The sequence below is a fragment of the Sminthopsis crassicaudata genome, chromosome 1, assembly GCF_048593235.1.
Source record: "Sminthopsis crassicaudata isolate SCR6 chromosome 1, ASM4859323v1, whole genome shotgun sequence".
Lineage (NCBI taxonomy): Eukaryota > Metazoa > Chordata > Mammalia > Dasyuromorphia > Dasyuridae > Sminthopsis > Sminthopsis crassicaudata.
The window spans coordinates 532,816,605-532,837,718 of NC_133617.1; the positions used below are offsets into that span (position 1 = coordinate 532,816,605).

Consider the following 21,114-nt stretch of genomic DNA (forward strand, 5'->3'; position numbering starts at 1 on the left):
ATGGCAAAACAGATGGCAGAGGATGACATTGACAGCTTTTATACCTGCCCAAGCTTTAGGTACTCCACAGAGCCTGCTTTAGCCACCTTCATGGCTATTGATATATTAGTCAGTAAAGTCATGGAATCAGAGAATTTGGCCATCTTTAATTAGCCAGGAATACTTTTTAGTGATCAATTAGCTTAGATTCATACTTTATTTACATTAAGTAGTTACATATGGATTTTCAGTTCCAGATTTTCCTTTGATTTTTGATTAACGCAGATATGAGGGATTGTCTGAGCTTCAAGATGTCCACACAAATAATCTATCTTAACAGCCTTAGAATGTATTTGATAATGGATGCAGTTCTTTCTCTGTGTATGTATATATATACATATATTTACATACATATGTAAATAGAGAGTGTATACTGTTCAGAGTTTACCTGATCTTTTTTATTTAGTACTTAATTGAGCCTACTTACCTTATTGCCCAAGTTTAAAGTTCCAGAATGACAGCCCTTATTATGGCAGGAATTCACTGGGGACTAATTTGAGGTAACCTTTGGTATAGTAGAGGGTCTTTTTTAGTGGGAGTGAAGAAGGGACCCTGAAACTCTAAAACTCTTTGAAGGAGAAAATTTTCAACTCTGCCTCAGTGAGGGACTACCCCAAGGGAAACAAGACAAACAATTTCATTCTCTTATCTAGATGGGATTGGTTCAGTCCGTAGCAAAAGAATTCCAACCTTATTGAATTACATTTGGAAGTATAGAAGAACATTAATTTCTCATTTTAATTGTGAACTAAGCCACGGAGATTTTCTTGAGACTCCTTAGTAAGATGGCACAGAGGAAGGCATTCAAAAAGGAAATGTAGAACCTCCCCAAGTACTAAAGAACTAAATAGGGTTTGGTATTATGAACTTTCCAAACATAATCCAATAGTTTGTTAGGGCCAACAAATATTAATATTAGAGAAAGAATGTCAGAGTGGTGATATTGATTATGTAAACCAATCAATTCATACTATCCTTCTTAAAAACAGTTATAATCTGTCAATAAACTTCAGACAGGCTTTAGTTGTAATCAAGCACTAACTTTAGACAACGTATGGGAACTCTTTGGAACTGGAGTTACCTTAAGAGAAATTGTAATTTCAGATTGAATGAAGAAACTTAAAGATGCTTTAGAGGTCATATTTAAAAATCATTTCATCTCTGTGCCTCAGTTTTCTCATTTCTAAACAACGACCTTAAAGTTGGTCCATCTAAATTTATTATTTGTGACTATTGTTTTTCAACCTTCACTTTGTCCATAGGCTTAACCACTGCAGCTTCTTTCAATAACTTTATCAATGGAATGAATGTGAACAGACTGATTAAATGCATCTTTTCTGCCCTCTGCTGGCGTCAGTGCAATAGTGTTTATAAAGTACCTCATTTCTCTGAATTTATAATCATTTTTTCTCTGTCCCTTTATCAAAGTAGGCTTTTGGTGTGAGAGTTCTTTTTTTTTTCCTCTTACTTTTTACATTGTTTGGTTATATTCTCGTGTGTGTTGGGCCTGGGGTCCCCCATCTTGTAACTTAGTTTTGTTTTTGAACCAATCTCTATTGTTTTCATTGAAATCACATTCCCTGGTTTTCACAAGATCCCCTATCTCCTGAAGCCTTTTAGGGAGAATTCCCCAACTTTTTTCCTCTCTTTCCCCAAAGCAGCTTAAGGTGAACTCTGTCTTTTTAAAAAAGGAAATTTATCATAAAGCACTATAAGGGAAACATACAATAATAATAACTATATTTGTGTAATACTAATGACCCCATTTTGCAGATGAGGAAAATAATAAAGTGAATTACTCAGGGTCATACAGCTGTAAAGTGTTAGAGCTAAGTATCTACTATAAGACAATTTCCAATCCTGGGGTCTTCTCACTATTACATGCTGTCTTTAAGAGCAAGCAAAAGAAGTTTAAAAGTTTACAAGTGGTAATATTATTTATTGATTCTGGTCCTGACTGAAAAATATAGTTATTTTTTTCCTCTTGCTCTTGTTCGGTTATTAGAAAAGTTCTAACTTATTCTATGGATTAGTTTTCTAAGTGGCAACTGCTCAGCCTTCTGGAATCTGGTTCTCTAGCTCTTAAGTACTGATGGCACGGGGCGGGATTTTCTCCCTACAGGTCCTCACTGCCATATTCTCAGACTACTTCTTTATCTTCACTGACTGGAGCCAGATCATGAGCTTTAAGACAGGTTATTTGACTGGGATTTTTTTTTCAATGGTGGGGAGGTGGGAGGAGAGCTTTGAACATGAATACCAATGGTATAAGGTAGAGGATGATGAGTGCACAGGGAAACCCAGAGGAGTGTGGAGATTCAGGAATATTGGTGTCAGGAATGGTGGATGTACTTATAGAGACTATATATTTCCACACGAGTCACCTAGATGTGGCTCATAGGGAGGCAAGAAAAATTATTTCTAGAGTCTTCTCCTCTTACCCTTCTACCATAGAGATTTTATTTCCTTCCAGGAGGACAGAAGATTGGGATCAGAGAGTGTCTACTGTCTTCCGAAAGGGAGCATCAAGCTAGAATTATATTTATCTGCTCTTCTAAATATTGTTAGTCTAGCAGGGGTTCTCAAACTACAGCCCTCGGGCAGAAGCAGCCCGCCGAGGATGTTCCCCGCCCCATTGGTTATGGCAAATGGGCTGAGGGGCGGAGACAGAGTGTGAGCTTTTGTTTTTACTATAGTCTGGCCCTCCCACAGTGAACTGACACCCTATTTAAAAAGTTTGAGGACCACTGGGGGGAAATAATTTCTAGGTTCAAGATGAGCTCCTGATTGCTATCCCTTAATGGGGAAGGACTGTTTCAAGCTATATATCCATAGCTTGATTCCCTTCCCACAAAATACCAATTATACAAAGATTACTTAAGGAAAATAAACTAATTTATTCAAACTGAGAGCAAAAGGAAATTGGTTTAACACAAGAGGCAAGGAAACCTTCCAATGTTAGTGAGAAATCTCAGCTTATCCAAGAGAGAGCTCTTCCCCAAGTTCTTACCCAACATGAAATCTAAGAAGATAGGGAAATAAACTGGGCATAGTGACATAATGTAGGTGGCAGCTCCTCTTGTCAATTTATTTCTAGAGTCTTTCTCTCCCTTTGAAAACTCAAAGAAATTCTGGACCGGTGTGTCTTTAGTTTTGAAGCCAGAAACCAAAACATGATTTTTATTCTCCCAAGCTCTCACACTCTCTCTCCTCAAGAGCCAGAGCCTTGAAATTGGTCTCTTCCAATGAGGAGAGACTCATGCAAATAGATTTTGAGCCACAGGTTACATATTATTGCTTTTCTTTATAGTTATAGGAGTAGGCTTCATATGTACTTTATATACATTATCCTTTTTCTTCCTCAAAACAGTTCTGTGGGAAGGTACTAGAGATAGAACTTTCTCCACTTTAAGAAAAGGAAACTGATGTTTTATGAGGTTATGTCATTTGAAAATATGAACTTTGTTTTGAGTGTTGACTACAATGACATATGCTTTTCTTCTCCCATAGACATTAGATTACTCAGATTAATATGTGAACTTCATTAGAGAATTTATCCAAAAGAAAGATATAGATCATGTCCAGAAGGGAGGAAAGATTGCACACATCTTAGTTGCAGAAGTGAATGATGGAGTGAAGGCAGTTGGTTCCATCACAGTCCCAAAGTCACAGAATGGAATTTTATGCCACATTTGTTTATCTTGCCTTGGAGGGTTAGTCATAACTCTAAGCAAATAGACTATAATAAAAAACATAAGGCTAATAATTCTCTCTGAATTTAGGAGAGAAATTCTATTTAGTACTAGACAAAATCTTTCAAACTAAATGAACACAAACGAACCACTTCAATGCAGTGATTGAGGCCCAAAAAATTATAGAAACTAAAACTTATAGACTACTTAGCTCAAAAGCTGCATGTGTACACATCATGAATGCTTTCAATTCAACAAACATAATGAAAGGATCATTTATTTTCAATTTCTTTAGTAAATGATAAACCAAATTTAGTAAAGTTCTTTAAAGTTTGAGAACAAACTTCCTCATAGCATTTTAAAATTTAAAACACTATATAAATATGATTATAATTATATTATAATTATTTATTTATTTTATGAGGGAGGTAATATAAATATTATTAAGTTCATTTTAATTGAGGAAGAAATGAAGGTTATGAGAGCTTAAGTAATTTATTTTGGTTATAACCAATAATATGTAAATATATGCACATGTAACTAATAATTGTCTAAAGTAGGATTTGAACTAGACCTTTGGGACCAAATCTTATATTCAATATGATATGCCACAATAACTTTCATATAATAGTGATATATAGTACAATTGTGTGCTGGTAAATTCTAACAGACACAGTTCTTCAAAAAACATGACACTAGGAAGGTATAATTACCATTAATAAAAATGAAAATAGAGCAATATCTGTCTCTTCTTAAAAGTTTTTCAAATGAAGAAAGGTAATAGATTTCTTTTTTTCCAATATAATTTTATTTTTCTAATTACATATAAAGAAAGTTTTCAACATTTATTTTTGTAAGCTTTTTAATTCCAAATTTTTTCTCCCTCCCTCCTTTGTCACCTCTTCTCCAAGATAGTAAGCATTCTGATATAAGTTATACACATACAATCATTTTAAACACATTTCCATATGATCATGTTGTGAAAAAAAATCAAAATAAAAGGGAAAAACTACAGGGAAGAAAAAGCAAGCAAATAAACAAAAATGGTGAAAATAATACCTTCAATCTGCATTCAGTTCTCTCTCTCTGGAAGTGCATGGAAGTACATCCAGAAGTCATGGTTCACTATATTGTTGAGAAGAGCTAAGTCTATCTTAGGTGATCACCACATTAATCTTGCTGTTATTATGTACAAAGTTCTCCAGGTTCTGCTCACTTCACTCAGTATCCATTCATTTCAGTGAAAGGTAATAGATTTCAAAGGATATAAAATTTTGAAGAATGGAAATTCTGTTTTCTCTACATCAAAAAATTCTTTGCGAAGAAAAAGGAGGAATCAAAAGTGAGGAACCAAAAGGAAACTGAAGATAGAAGTAGAGAAAGTAATTTTCTTTCTGGTCAAGCAAAGTAAATTTAGTTGACTTAAACCCAGTTCATGAAGTCAGCAACTCAGGGTACTTAGAGAAACACAATCTACAAGGACATGATGTAAAGTAAGGCCTGGCAAGCAAAAGAGCTGTATTTGTAAACCAGATAAAAGAGCTGAGGGGGATTCTGTGAAGTGTGAAGAGTACAAATAATTCCATAGATCCACAATCATTAACTGAGGAAATGCTAAGATAGGTTCTTTCTGTGGGTACCCCGAGTGTCTCATGTTTTTGCAAGTATTAAAGAGGAATCCATGGGACAGAGATTCCCTGCCTTATCCTGCCTCAAGATGAGAGTAAGAATTGAGCTCAAAATTATCTTCCTGGAAATGGAGTCTCATCGATCTGACTTTGCAGGAAACTTATTTCTTATTCAGAGAAAATATTGGAGCAAGGAGGGACTTTAGAAATAATTCCTGGTGAATCTTTGGATCCTCAGACCTCAATATACTGTGATGTGTTAGAAGATTCAATCCAAACAAAACCATGTAAATGTTTTTGTCTTTGTGTGTTCAGTTAAATTTTCTTTATGAATTTTGAGGCTCTATTATTTAGTATGTATATGGTTTAATTGTTTAATTTTATGTTTCCATTAAGGATAGTGCCTTTGTTTTTCTCTAATGATAATGATAATTTCAATTTTTTCTTTGTCTGGGCCTTTTTCTATTAACTGTGCAATCTTAGCTATCAGTGCAAATCCACATACATGCTCACATCATCCTGAAAGCTGCTCACATATCTCTTCTCATTGGCCAGAATGTTGTGTAGGGAAACATAGCATTCTCTCAAAGAAGGGGTCTCCCCTTGCACCAACTATTCTCATTATAAAATTATATAAGTTATTCTCATTATAATATTATAAAAAAGAGGAACAGACCTATTTGTACAGAAATATGTATAGCAGCTTTTTTTGTGCTGGCTAAGAATTGGATATTGAAGGAAAAGCCAATCAGTTGGAGAATGGCTGAATGTAATTGTGATAAAATATGACTATGTTATAAAAATGATAAGCACAATGATTTCAGAAAATTTAAATAAACTGATACAAAGTGAGCAGAACCAGAACATAGTGAACAGTGATTAGCAATATTACATAATGAAGAATTATACATGACTTGGCTTTTTTCAGTAATACAATGATTCAAAATAATCTCAAAGGATTCACGATGAAATACACTATCTCCAAAAAAAGGACTGATATTATCTAAATAGATATGGAAGTATATTATTTTTTAATTTCATTCTTTTTCCCAGCCTTCTTTTACAATATGACAAATATAAAAATGCTTTACATGTGTAATCAATATCAGACTGCTTATTCAGGGAGGGGGGAGGAGAGAAAAAAGAGTTGCCACTTGCCCTGGTACTGCTCTGTTCCAATACTGCTCCCTGGGCTGTGACCTAAGTCAGTACTGCAGGAAGACTTCTCCCTTCTCAACCAAATGTGCACATTTTTCCGGCTGATATCTGAAGGACAGCACCAACTTCAACTTCCCAAAGGAAGCCATGGAGGGCACCCAGCTCCAGAGGGAAAATACTACAGTCATGGTTCATGAGATGCTTCAGAAGATTTTTAACATCTTCAGCCTGAATAGCACTGCTTGGAATCAGACCCAACTCATGCAATTTCTTATTGGACTGGATCAGCCACTGGAACAGCTGGAGAGGCCTCTTGAGCATGAAGTGGAATAGGAGGAACCTTCTTTTAGAAGCAGAACACCAGACTGGTCCTAAAGAGCTACTTCCAAAGGATAAGTCAGTACCTACAAGGTAAAGAATATAGCTCCTGTGCCTGGGAGATCATGAGAGTAGAGAGCAGGAGGGTCTTTCTGTTCATGAATAAACTAATAAGAAAACTCTAGGACTTAGGAAGAAAACATAAACTTTCAGTTCTTCAATTAATTGGCTGCTTCCTGAAATTAAGCAATCAATCATTAGAAAGAGTAATTTCTACATCAAATGAAAAATATCTGTATTCACTAAATGATGTTAAGACAATATAAGCTTCCATTACTTTTTGAAAGGGGCTTTGAGGATCATCACAGGTGTTTGATAGCTGACTATTTTATAATTTACAACCTTCTATTTATTTATGTATTTATTTATATATATTTTTGCTCATAATTATATTTTTGTTCACATTTCCATACTTATACTATCTATTGTTAATTGTTTATTATATAAAATGCATTCCTTTAAAGCACATTATTTTACCAATAAAACTATTGTTTAATATGTTATATTATAATACTAATATATAATATTAATAAAATACTAACAAAAACATAACTTTACTAATTTACTAATAAATATCATGTGAAAAGGCTGATTTAATAATCCGTAAGAATCAGAGAAAATTAAGTGCAAAAATGCAATCCAACAAGCACCTATTAAAATATCCGAGTTGGAAGTACTATGTTGCTCAATGGATATAGACAGCTGAAAATGACATAGTTTTAATTTGGTCAGAAGGAGAATAAAAAATTCCTTTAACTGGCATTGATTGAAGGACTTTGCTGTATTTCCTATACATGGATATGGGTTGCAATCACATTAGCATACCAGAAGTATGTCCTATTGCCCTCAGATGAGTTACAGTCTAAAAGAATGCTGCAACCAGTGTCCAAAATACATGTGTCCAAAGGCAAGATGTAATACACACAAAACTTTGAAGCTGTGAAATGATATAATAGTTCTTGAAAGAAAATTGTAATTATGGGGAAAATGTGAATAAAATTTCCATACCTTTTGACAGAGAAATTCCACTGGTAGGTTTATACCTTAATGAATTATTGATAAGAAGAAAGTCTCTGGTTAAGTATATTTATAAGAGCACTTTTAGTGAAAGCAAAAAATTAGAAACAAAGTCATAGCCCCTGAGTAAGAAATGGCCAAACCAAGGCCATTGGTTATAATGCAGCCAACCACATACCTAAGTATTGCCTGAACTACATTAAAATGTAATTGGAAAATATTTAACAAAATGAAATAAAATACAGTAGAATGTAGACAATGTAAATATTTAATTTTCTAAGTCACTTTCTAAAGCACTGTTTTAAACTTTGGTGTAGCTGTTTTCAGGGCTAGTTGTGGGAGTCTGTAAGTTTTCAGTTCTTCTGAGGTGATATAATTTAAAAATAGGTATATTTATTACTATACAGAACTGTGCTCTTGTCTGTGAATGACCACAAGGACTCCTTTCTGCCCTGGAATTGTGATAGAGGTCCCTGTTCCCATGTGGCTACAAGCTCTGGTGTATTAATGCTATTGTAACCCATATCCATGTATAGGAAATAAGAAAAGTACTTCACTCAGTGCCAGTTAAAGCACCTTTGTATTCTCCTTCTGAACAAATTGTTCAACTTTTTTACCATATTATCTAAGAGGTCTGGAAGCTACCTCTGCAGCTACTTATTCAATTGCTAACAAGATGTGCCACAGAATTGCTGTGACACAGCCTGTGCTGGAATAGCTTGTGTTAGAGATGGACCATGCTATGTTCTAACTGCAGTGGGACAAACCTTCCTTCCTATCTTTCCAAGTTGTCTTGGGCTGGGAAATTGTTTCACCCTGTATTTTTGTTGGTTCTGCCGCTACAGAATTGGTTTTGTAACACTATTCAAAGTTTCTGGAAGTATAGTTTGGGAAAGCTCAGGCACATTCCAGCCTTTTCTTTCCTATCTTTAGGCTACTTATTTTCTTAATGTTGAACTATTCACACATATTAGGCTTAAATCTAATTTGCCCTTAATGAATGATTCTTTCATAAATTGTTAGTCTATTTTCTAGGATTTTATTTTAACATATTTGAATAAATGTTTGTATTGATATCAGTTTATATTTTTCTTTCATTCCTTCGTACTGATATTAGTCTACAGTTTTTCATCTTATATTTAATGTTCCTTGTTATAAACATTAAGGCTATATTTGCTCTAAAAAAAGTTTTATAGTCTTTCTAAATTTTAAAGAGCAATTATAGTAGCATAGCTGTAATTGATTTAAAAAAAAAAGATTGATAGAATTCTCCTATAATTTGATAAAGACTAATATTTTTAATTATAGTTTTTATTTATCAGATATATGCATGGACAATTTTACAGCATTGACAATTGCCAAACCTTTTGTTCCAATTTTTCCCCTCCTTCCCCTCCCCCAGATGCCAGGTTGACCAAAACATGTTAAATATGTTAAAGTATAAATTAAATACAATATATGTATATATAAGACTAATATTTTTGGTAATTCATTTACAAATGTTTGAATTCACTTTATTGAGATTGAATTGTTTAAGATTCCCAGTTAGTATTTTTTAAAATTTTGGGTAACATATTTTTGTATATCATCCCATAATTTTTTTTGAATTCTCAGTTTTGTTAGCATATAATTTGATACAATAAGTTCTTTCAAATATATATATATGTATATATATATATATATACATATATATATATATATATATATATATTACAATTTTAGGGATTTATCTTTTGATTGATTTTTCCACAAATCTTTTTTATTGAGAGGTTAAAGGTATATAAATTTTATTAGTTTTTTCAACACATTGACTTTTAGTTCTAAGTATCAATTTTATAGAGTTTTAATATTCTAATTTATCTATTTATCTATATAAATGCAAATTCAGAAAACTCTGAGGTACCACTACACACCCTCAGATTAGCTAAAATGACAGGAAAAGATAATGAAGAATGTTGGAAGGGATATGGGAAAACTTGGACACTAATACATTGTTGGTGGAATTGTGAACTGATCCAACCATTCTGGAGAGCAATCTGGAATTATGCCCAAAAAGTTATCAAAATGTGCATACCCTTTGACCCAGCAGCGCTACTACTGGGCTTATATCCCACAGAGATCTTAAAGAAGGGAAAGGGACCCATATGTACAAAAATGTTTGTGGCAGGTCTTTTTGTAGTGGCCAGAAACTGGAAATTGAATCAATTGGAGAATGGATGAATAAGTTATGGTATATGAATGTTCTGGAATATTAGTGTTCTATAAGAAATGATAATTTCTTAATTAATAATTTAATATTCAGCAGGATAATTTCAGAGACTTACATGAACTGATGCTAAGTAGAACCAGGAGATCATTGTACCTGGAAACAATAAGGTTATATGATTGTCAATTCTGATGAATGTGGCTCTTTTTAACAGCAAGGTGATTCAGGACAGTTCCAATTGACTTGTGTTGGAGAGAGCAATCTGTACCTAGGGAGAGAACTGAGTGTGGATCACAGCATAGTATTATCACTTTTTGTTGTTGTTTGCTTGCTTTTGTTTTCTTTCTCATTTTTTCCCTTTTTGATTTGATTTTTCTTGTGTAGCATCACAATTATGGAAATGTGTTTAACATATATTGTATTGGGGCAGCTAGGTGGCACAGTGGATTCCTGGAGCCCTGAATTCAGGAAGACCAGAGTTCAAATCTGGTCTCAGACACTTAACACTTCTTAGCTGTGTGACCCTGGGCAAGTCACTTAACCCCAGCCTCAGAAAAAGGGAAAAAAAACACACATATTGTATTATTTGCCTTCTAGGGGAGTGGGTGGGAGGAAGGGAAAGAGAAAAAACATTGGAGCACAAAGTTTTGCAAGGGTGAACGTTGAAAACTGTATATGCATCTATTTTGAAAATAAAAAGCCTTAAAAAGATGAAATAAATCATTTTTAACTTTATTACTCCCAAGGCCAGGTTGCCTTAAGATTATTGCTACATCTCCCCTAGAAGCTGTACCTCATATTTATGCTATCAGGATTTTATTTTCTTCACTGAAATTATTACATAATTTTGTTTCACTTCTCTCTGCAGATCACACTTTCTCAGACACCTTCCTCTGAAAAAAGGGTCAGTACTGCAAACAGTTTCTCCAATGTCCATAAAAGGCAATAATGGAAATTAAAACTTTGATTTTGCTCCAGGAGGACTAAATAATGTGAAATCAGTACCTGGACAATTAGCAGGACAATTTTTGTCCTGGAAATAATTTCTGTCCCTTCTGATGTTTTTCAAATAAAGGAAAAATATATAATTTATAAATCAATGGAATTTCCTTATGGAACTTTTAAATTGCAAAAATTTTATTTTCTCATCTTTAAAATTTTCTTTTTAGTAAAATTCATGTTAACTGAATTGAAAATAAAAGCAGAAAATGAGTTTTCCCCTCTTTCTGGCCAAGAAGAGGAAATTAAATTGACAGAAATCCAGACCATTTAATTCAACAACTCAGGCCTTGAGTGTAAGCAAGCAAAAAAGCTTTATCAAGAGGTTGCAATAGATAGCCAAGGAGGATACTGTGTCCTTTGAAAAGAATGGAAAATTAACATATTCATACTCAATCACAATCTGATGACATATCAATATAAACTGTGTAAGTACCCTAAAACATACAGGTGCAACCTGAGTGTTTCACATATTTGCAATTCTCCAAGTGAGATCCATGGGATTTAAAGTCCCTTCCTTATGTACCACTTAGGGAGTTAAAAACTCATTTTATTTAGAGCTGTTCTTGGAATGTATTTTCACTAATTATATAAATCATACAATTAGAGAAGAGAAACTTCCCCCCCCCCCCCCCAGGCTGGGATTAAGTGACTTTCCCAGGGTCACATGGCTAGGAAGTGTTAAGTATCTGAGACCACATTTGAACTCTGGTCCTCCTGAATTCAAGGCTGGTGCTCTATCCACTGCGCCACCTAGCTGCCCTTAGAGAAGAGAAACTTAAGAAATTATTCCAATTGAACCAGTTAGTTTTTCAAATTCATGTCCTATGGCAGTGTCTGATTAGACTTATTTTTGGAAAGCACATATTGGATATCTAAGACATAATTGGGATTCTCCTTCATTAGACTATGTTGTTATTGTTGGGTTCTTGAAGAGGAGCATGATGTCAGGGAGATGATTCCATGACATACAATAAATTGAAGTAAGGGAGGGCTATGCAAGGTCACCTGCCTCGGTTTCCCCTCCAGAGTCATCTGGGTCCAGTGGCCAGATATAGATCAGGATTGCTGGAGATGGCCCTGGAAGCAATGAGAGACTTTGTTCTTTTTTAAGCTAAGGTCTTCAACAGGTTTAAGTTTGACTGAGACTGCATCCGTTCAGTGAGTAAGGCTAAGTAACAAGTGAGGCAAGAATCTCATCTTTCATTTAGTCCAAAATAAAAAATCTAAATAAATAAATAAATGAATCTGGAAGGAAAAGACCCTCAGGGTTTCTGGCCAAAGTAGAAATGATTGCTCAGTCTCGGTCAATCAGGACCTAATCACCAAAGGGGGCTGGCTGGCTAGGACCAATGGCGGCCAATTAGAATAATATGTTTTGGTTTAAGATCTTAAGAAAGAATTTAGCCAGTAAAACCTAAGATATCTCCCTTCTCCAAAGGCAACCACATTTAACCATGATGTTCTGCAAGCCCTCACAACTGACAATACCAAAAGCCTTGGTCAGATTGATGAACATTGTTTAGAACTCTATTCTGCTGTGACATTTCTCCCTGACCTGTTGAGCAGCTAACTCCATACTGATACTTCCTCAGTCCATTCTAGTCACATTGACTCTCAGAAAGATGACTAACATCTGACTGAAAGAAGAGTCTGTCAATAAACTTATCAGCAATGACCCTTGTGATTGTTATAAGAAAAACCTATTTCCTTTTGCTTCATAGGGATGAAAAATGGAGGCATCCTTGCACTCTGGGGTATAACCTTCCTCGATATATAACCTGGAAATTTTGTCAGTTTTTGTATGTGTACTGGAACTTCACTCAGGTAAAGGGTATATGCAGTCCAGGACAGAAAGTGTCCCAGCAAGCAAGCAGCAACTCCATCTCAGCAACTAGTGATAGATGCTGAATCTCAGTATAATAAAGTAGTCAAAAACTGATAGCAGGACATCTCACCTGCCCTAGAATAGCCAGAATAACAGGGAGACTCCAGTTCTGAGGACCTCCACATGTTTCAGCTTAGCTCCAGACAAATTGGCAACCTGTAGAAACCTGTAGCTTCCGAGAGGAGTTCCAGAACTATTGTGCTTCAATTTATCACAGGGCAAACAGGCATTTGCCAGAAGCCAAAGCACCATGTGCTTCAGTGTAGACCTGGGGAAATGTAAAATATCCCAATGTTCTGAGCACATACCAAGCATCACCACTAGGAACCTAGCTCAGTACCACAAAAACTGTCAGATCCCTATTGCCTCCAGCTGCACCAGCCACCCCAGTTCCAGTAGTCTCATCATAGTACCAGCCTAGAAGGTCCTGAGTGGGACTCAGGACATCATCAGTGTGGCACTAGGCAAACACCCAGGACCTATAGCCACTAGCAAAGGAAGCCTAAGACAGTACTCTTTCTATCTTGGGAGCAGAGCTTATTTTTTTTAAGAGGAAAAAGGCCAAAGAAGATGAATACAACAAAAACAAAAAGAATCTGATCGTAGAAAGTTAATATGGTGACAGGGAAAATAAAAGATATAAATTTAGAAGAGGATAATAATGTGAAAACACACATGGGCAGAACTCAAAAGTAAAATGGGAAGTGATCTCAAGGCTAGGGAAAAAACTCATTGAAAAGTTCAAAAAAGAGATTAAAAATGACAAGAGATGTAGAAGAAAAATGGAGAGAGAGATAAGTGATTCAAGAGAATTATGAAGACAGAGTCATTAGCTTGGTAAAGAAAACAACTGCTTAAAAATAGAATTGGCTAAATGGAAAAGAAGATACAAAAATCATTGAAGTAAAAACTCCTTAAAAATTACAATTGGCCAAATAGAAAAGAAAACAACAGAAGCTAATTTGGAAATACAACTACTAAAATTTTGGAACTACTAAGTGAAAGCCAAGACTGTATGAGACATCAAGAAACAATCAAAGTCAAAAGAGTGGAAAAAATAGAAGAAAATGTAAAATATCTCATGGGAAAACAGCAGACCTGGAAAACAAATCTAGGATAGACAATCTTAGATTAACTGGGCTAGTTGAAAGGCATAATCACAAAGAGGACCTGCACAGTTTCTTTCAAGAAATTATCAAGGAAAACTGCCCTGATATCCTGGAAACACAGGGTAAGGTAAACATTGAAATAATTCACCCATCACTTTAGGGAAGAAATCCACAAAAGAAAACTCCAAGGAATATTATAACCAAATTTCAGAACTCTCAGATAAAAAAAAATTTCAAATAGTCAAATAACTTAGGGAGGCACAATTAGTATTATACAGCAGCTGCAATATTGAAAGATTGGAAGTCAAGAAATATGATGTTCTGGAAGCCAAAGGAGTTAGGACTACAACAAAGAATCACCTTCCTGGCTAAGTTAAGTGTAATACATCAAGGCAAAAGTTGATGATTCAATGAAATAGAAAGGTTTCAAGCTTTCTTTTTCTTTTTTTCCTTTTTTATAAAAAGCCTTTTATTTTCAAAACTATGCATAGATAGTTTTCAACATTCACCTGTGCAAAACCTCCAAAATTTTCTCTCTCCCTTCCTGCCACCCCCTCTCCTAGATGGCAAGTAATCCAGTATATGTTAAACATGTGCAATTCTTCTATATATATTTTCACAATTATTATGCTGCACAGATCAAAAATGAGAAAGAAAACAAAATGCAAACAAACAACCAGAAAAAAGTAAAAATGCTATGTTGTGATCCACATTCAGTTCCCACAGTCCTCTCTCTGGGTGAAGATGACTCTCTCCATCACAAGACTATTGGTACTGGCCTGAGATCAGGAAAAGATGTTAGCTCAAAACGACCAAGTCCTCCTCTTGCTCCTGGGATCATCTCTAGTCGTCCTAATCTATATCTGTCCACTGTACCCAAAAGGCTTTGGAGGGGAACGTGAGACAGGTGGCCTTGCCCAGCCCTCTCTCACTTAAATTCAGCCCATTTGCATATCATGGCATCACCTCCCTGATATCATGGTCCTCTTTGAGAACCAAGGGAAACAACAACATGTATATAGAAAGAACAGTAAGGTAAATCTGAATGCATAAGCTGAATATAGAGTGCAGAGAGTCTTACTGGTGCTGTGAATTTATGCTTTACTTAATAAATAATATTTAGGAAAGTTTTAAAGTTTAAAAACAAACTTCCTTTTAACATATACAAACTTTAAAAATCTACTATAATTTTTATTATTTTTTATTTCATGAGGCAAGTAGCATGAATATTATTGTCAGTTTTAATAGAGGAAAAAACAGAGTCTAAGAAGGCTTAAGTAATTTAATTTGATTATAACTAATAATTGTCTAAAGTGGGATTTGCTCTCAAACCTTCTAGGTCCAAATTTAACATATTGACTCATATAATATTGGCATACAGTAAACAATTACATGCTGATTAATGCTAACAACCAACTCTCCATAAAACACATAACATATTTTTAAATTTTAATATGCATTAATCATGTATTTTCAGTTCTTTTCTTAAATCTAGGAAATCAACAAAGCAATAAAACAAGTCCTGATCTGTAATGTATGCCTACTACTGATGTGGTCATACAAATGCTGAAAATTTATGAAAAATGTTCTGGTAAAGGGACAGCTAGGTGGCATGGTGGATAGAGCACCAGCCCTGAAGTCGGAGGACTTGAGTTCAAATCTGGCCTTAGACATTTAACAATTCCTAGCTGTGTGACCCTGGACAAGTCACTTAACCCCAATTATGTCAACAACAAAAAATGTCCTGGTATGATCAGGCTGAATATATTGGTTTGTAAAGCATTTTATCTTCATTATTTAATAGATTCTTCAACTCTGTGACCAGTAAGGCAGGTCACACAGTTAACAAGTGCAAGAGGTAGGATTTAAATATGGGTCTCTCATACTTCCAAGTCTAGTATTCTTTTCTCTTTTCCAAATCATTTCCCCTGATTGACAATAGGGAATAACTGGGAGTGTTTCAGTAAAAATGTCACGTACCAGTGTAAGATTACTCAGTTTTACGGAGGAGAATAACCTGGATTTAGGAAGGACAGCTAGGAGTCACTTCAAATAGCTTTAGCAAAAAGAGATCAGGACCCAAATATCATGGTTTTTCTGAAAGTAGAGAAAAACTAAATGCAAACCACATTATAGAGGATGACACCATAGAGCCAAGTAATTAACTGCAATCAGGGAATGAAGGAGAAAGTAATCATAAATGACTCTACAAGGAATCACAAGGAACTTGGATCCTTAATAAAAATAAAGCAACTTCTGTCCCTTCTTGAAAATTTTCAAATAAAAAAAAGATAATAGATTTTTCAAAGTCTATAGAATTTCTATTTGGGGGGTTTCTGGGTGTTGGAAGTCTATTTTTTTTATATCAAAAATTCCTCAAGGGTAAAAGAGATATGAGAAACCAAAAGGAAACTGAACTCATGTCAAACATATCGAAAACAGAAGTAGAGAAAGGAGTTTCCCCTCTAGTCAAGTGAAGTAAATTTAGCTGAGGTAAGCCCAGTGCAGTGAAGTCAGCAACTCAAGGTACCCAGAGAAAACCAGATTAAGGGCCATGATGTAAATGAGATTTGGCAAACAAAAGAGCTGTATTTGGGAGCTAGATCAGATAGCTGAGGTGGATTCTGTGAAGTGTAAAGAGTACAGATAATTCACACATAGATACATACTCATAAATTAAGGAAATTTCAAAATGGGTTATTTGTGTGGGCAACCCACAACACCAATAGAACCCTGAATGTCTCATGTTTTAGCAGATGTCAAAGGGGAATCCATAGGAAGGGAGTCCCTGTCTTACCCTGTCTCAAGATGAGAGTAAGAATTGAGCTCAAAATTGTTTCCCTGGAAATGGAGTCTCACTAGCCTGATGTCACAGGAAATTTGTTTTTCACTCAGAGACTAGGCACAAATCACAGAGTAAGAAAATAATGGAGCAAGGAGGGACTTAAGAAATAATTCCTGTTGGATCTTTGAATCCTTAAACTTAGGTATATTGTGATGTTAGTAGATTTAATTCAACAAGCTCATATAAATGTCTTTGTTGTTTTTGCAAATTAGTTAAATTTATATATTTTAAGTGTTTACTACTTATTACATATATGGTCTGTTAGTAACAAATTAACTAATAAATTCTTATTAATTTAATAAATAATTTATTATTTATAATGATCTATTTATAATAATTATTTTAGTTTACATTAATATAAATAATATTTATAATAACATTAAAAATAAATAATTTAATAAATAATCTAATAAAAATGATTTCATTAATTAGCCAATTAAATGTTTATTTTTTAAAAAAAAATTCTTCCATTAAGTTTAGTGCCTTTGTTTTTCTCCAATGATAATTTTGACTTTTGCTTTGTCTGAAACCACTTGTCTTCTAGGTAATTGTGTTCTTTTCTATTAATTGTGCAATCTCATCTATGCGTCCATATGAGCATACATAGGCATAAGCTCATATCATTTTGAAAACCAGCTCTCCACAGGAGATCACATATCCCTTCTCTCATTCATGTTTTGTGGGGAGATATAACATATTCTCAGAGAAGGATTCACTCATTGCACCAAATATTTTAAGAATAAACCTATCATAAGGCCACTATCCCCTTCTGCAAACAGACTTTCTTTCCCTGTAGGAATACTATTTAGTCACTAGATGAGCCAGAGATTCCAATATGATCCAAGGTATAAACACCCTGTTTAATTTGTACATGCTACACAAGAGCTTAGTGAGAGTGACATTTTAAGAGTTAGCTCTGAGGTTAATTCATAAGGATCTCATCTCATCGGGTTACTTTCCTACTTTGTCTTTTGAATTCAGTGATAATTGCTCTATATCTTGTACCTAATTTCTCTTGGAGGAATTCATTGGGTCTGGAGAAGGGATCTTGTCCACATTGCTAATTGATCCTTTGACCCTAATTTAGGATCTTCTGTTTGAATAGTTGGAGAGCATACATCTAAGAAAGAAGATTAGCATGTAGAGTTATTTTGTCATGAAAAGTTACAAAGTGTTTAAGATACTGTTGGTGGATTTGTAAATTTACCTGTCCATTCTGGCGTATAATTTGGAACTAAGCCAAAAGTGCATGAAGTAATACTAATGCTGATTTCTATCCCAAATAGATCATAAAAAGGGGAAGAATGACCTTCTTCTACAAAAATATGTATAAGAGCTGATTTTTTTTTTTGTGATGGCTAAGAATTGGAAGTTGAGAGATACCTATTGATTTGGGAATGGCTACACAAGCTCTAGTACAGGATTGTGAAAAAATATTGTTATGCTATAAGAAATGACAACCAGAAAGGTTTCAGAAAACCATGTAAAGACTTACATGAACTCATGCAAAATGAAGTGAGCAGAACAAGGAGAATATGGTACATAGTCACAGAGATATTGTACAATGAAGAATTGTTGACAGTGTGACTATTTTCAGTAATATAATGATTCAAGATAATTGCAAAGGACTCCTGGAGAAACATGCTATTTGACTCTGGAAAAAAGAACAGATATTTTTGAATACATATAAAAGCAAATCTTTTTTACTTTCTTTCATTTTGTTCTTATGCAAAATGACTAATATGAAAATATGTTTAACGTGATTATACATGTATAACTTAGATAGCTTAGTGTCTCAGGGAGGGGGAAGGTGAAGAAAAGAGAAATGGATAGAATTTGGAACTCTAAACTTAAAAAAAAAAGCTAAAAGGATTTTAAAATTCAATTAAGGAAAAATTTATTTAGAATACAAGTATTCAAGAAAGTCACGGGGATGTAGATTAGCATGCCTTTTGAAAAACAAGAACAGACAGTTAACCTGATTTTGTTTTCAATTTTGGAAAGAATGAGGTGAGGAAAGGCAGGCTAGAAATTTTATACACATGGCTAATGAAAAAAGAGTAGGGCAGTGAACCAACTATGCCTGGAGGATGGCTTAGATGTAGTAAAGATGTGACATGACCATTTATTTGGAGGTCTATATCACAGAGTAGAGATTATAGGAATGAAAAGATTAAGTTCAGCAGAATATGATTTCTAGTCTAAGAATTGGAGAATTGCTAAATAGGAGGCCATAGAGTGAAGTGGAGAAAGGAATTTTAACCAAAGAAAGATAAGAGTTAATTCTTAAATACAGGTAGTGTGAGAGGCAGTAGTAGGGAGAGAACATGAGTAAGAAATATTGCAGGGACAAAATTGATGGCATTTAGCAAATGATTTTATGTGCTCTACAAGGGAATGAGACAAAAATGTCTAACCTGTGAACTCTCTTTAGCTTTAAATTTGGTTGCAGTTTTACAAATATTTCAAAGAAGAAGTTGCAATGACATTTTTTAAAATGAATATGAAAACTAAATTTCAAAAGTGGAAAGTGAAAGGAAATCCTATCATATGTTCTCAACACTATTTAAGATAGGGTAGTCTTGAGGCAAAATAACCCAAGAACCTGAGACAAAGGCTCACTGGTCTCCAAGCTCACCAACCCCAAACTATCCATCAGCATCACCATGATGAACTGGACTTTGTTACCACTTGCCATGGTTCTGCTCTGCTCCAGCACCCTCTGCTCCCTGAGCTGTGATCTGACTCAGGACCTGAAGAAAGACTTCTCCCTTCTCAGGCAAATGAGCACATTTTTCCTGCTGCCATGTCTGAAGGACAGGACTAACTTCAACTTCCCAAATGAAATCATGGAGGGCAGCCAGCTCCAGAGGGAAAATGCCACAGTCGTTGTTAATGAGACTCTCCAGCAAATTTTCATCATCTTCAGCCTAAATACCACTCCTGCTGAATGGAATCAGACACAACTCATACAACTACTTATGGGACTGGATCAGCAGCTGGAACACTTGAAGAGCTGTCTTGGGCAGGAGGTGGGATGGGAAGAGCATTTGAAAAAAGAGAATCTTAGAATGGCCCTGAAGACCTACTTCCAAGGAATAAGGCAGTACCTTCAAGAAAAAGAGTATAGCTCTTGTGCCTGGGAGATGGTGAGGATAGAGATTCGGAGGATCTTTGTGTTCATGAATAAACTTCCAAGAAAACTTCGGGTCTGAGGAAGGAAGCATAAACTTTCAGTTCTTCAAATAATTGGCTGCTTCCCAAAATTAAGCAGTCAGTCATTAGAAAGAATTTGTACGTCAACTGAAAATCATCTGTATTCACTAAAAAAATGTTAAGACAATAGAAGCAGTCATTCCTCTTAGAATCTATGTTCAATAACTGACCATCTTATAAACTACAACTTTCTATTTATTTATTTATATTATTTATTCTCATGATTATACTTATATTTATTGTTCATAGAAAAAACATTTTGTAATAATTATATTAAGTATACTGTTAATTGTTACATTGCTCATATAAAATGCATTCTTTTAAAAGAACTATATTTTACTAATAAAATTATTTTATTAATAAAACTCATGTGAAAAGACTGATTTAATAATCCGTAAGAGTTCAGAGAAGTTTGATTGCAAGGATACAATTCAACAAACCCTTACTAAAACACCTAAGTTGGAGACACTGTGCTTCTCAGTGGATATATATATAGTTGAAAATGACATAGTCCTTTATACTCAAGTGAATTGCAGCATAAAGGAAGGATACAACCAGTGTCCAAAATATAGGTATCAAGGAAAGATATAATAGACACAAAGCTGTGGAGCTGGAAAAAAATTATGACAACTATGAAAAGGAAATTATAATTATGGAAATAAGGTGACAAAAATGTCCATGCTTTTTGGCTGAGAAATTTCATTAGCAAGTCTATATCTTAATGAAGCCACTGTAAGAAGAAAGCCACTAGTTCAATAAAAAATATTTACAGGGGGAACTTTTAGTGAAAGAAAACAATTAGAAACAAAGTAGATGGTCAAAAGTGAGAAATATCTAAACAAGGGCCATTGGCTATAGTGCATCCAATTATATTCCTAAGTACTGCCTGATCTACATTAAAAGTGTAATTGGGAAATATTTTTAAAAATAAAATAAAAA

General features: G+C 34.6%; 1 protein-coding gene and 1 pseudogene across 1 annotated transcript; both read left to right on the plus strand.

Annotated features, from left to right (window-relative positions):
• LOC141550812 (interferon alpha-14-like) lies at positions 1 to 7,020 on the plus strand (annotated as a pseudogene).
• A 12,605-nt stretch (positions 7,021 to 19,625) lies between these two features.
• Positions 19,626 to 20,174, plus strand: LOC141550820 (interferon alpha-1-like). The gene has a single exon (XM_074281831.1). The coding sequence runs from the start codon at positions 19,626 to 19,628 to the stop codon at positions 20,172 to 20,174; it is 549 nt and encodes a 182-aa protein (XP_074137932.1).
• The last annotated feature ends 940 nt before the right edge of the window (positions 20,175 to 21,114 follow it).

Excerpts from the sequence above, each read along its gene's own strand:
- LOC141550820 (XM_074281831.1), top strand. The coding sequence starts at position 19,626 with ATGATGAACTGGACTTTGTTACCACTTGCCATGGTTCTGCTCTGCTCC.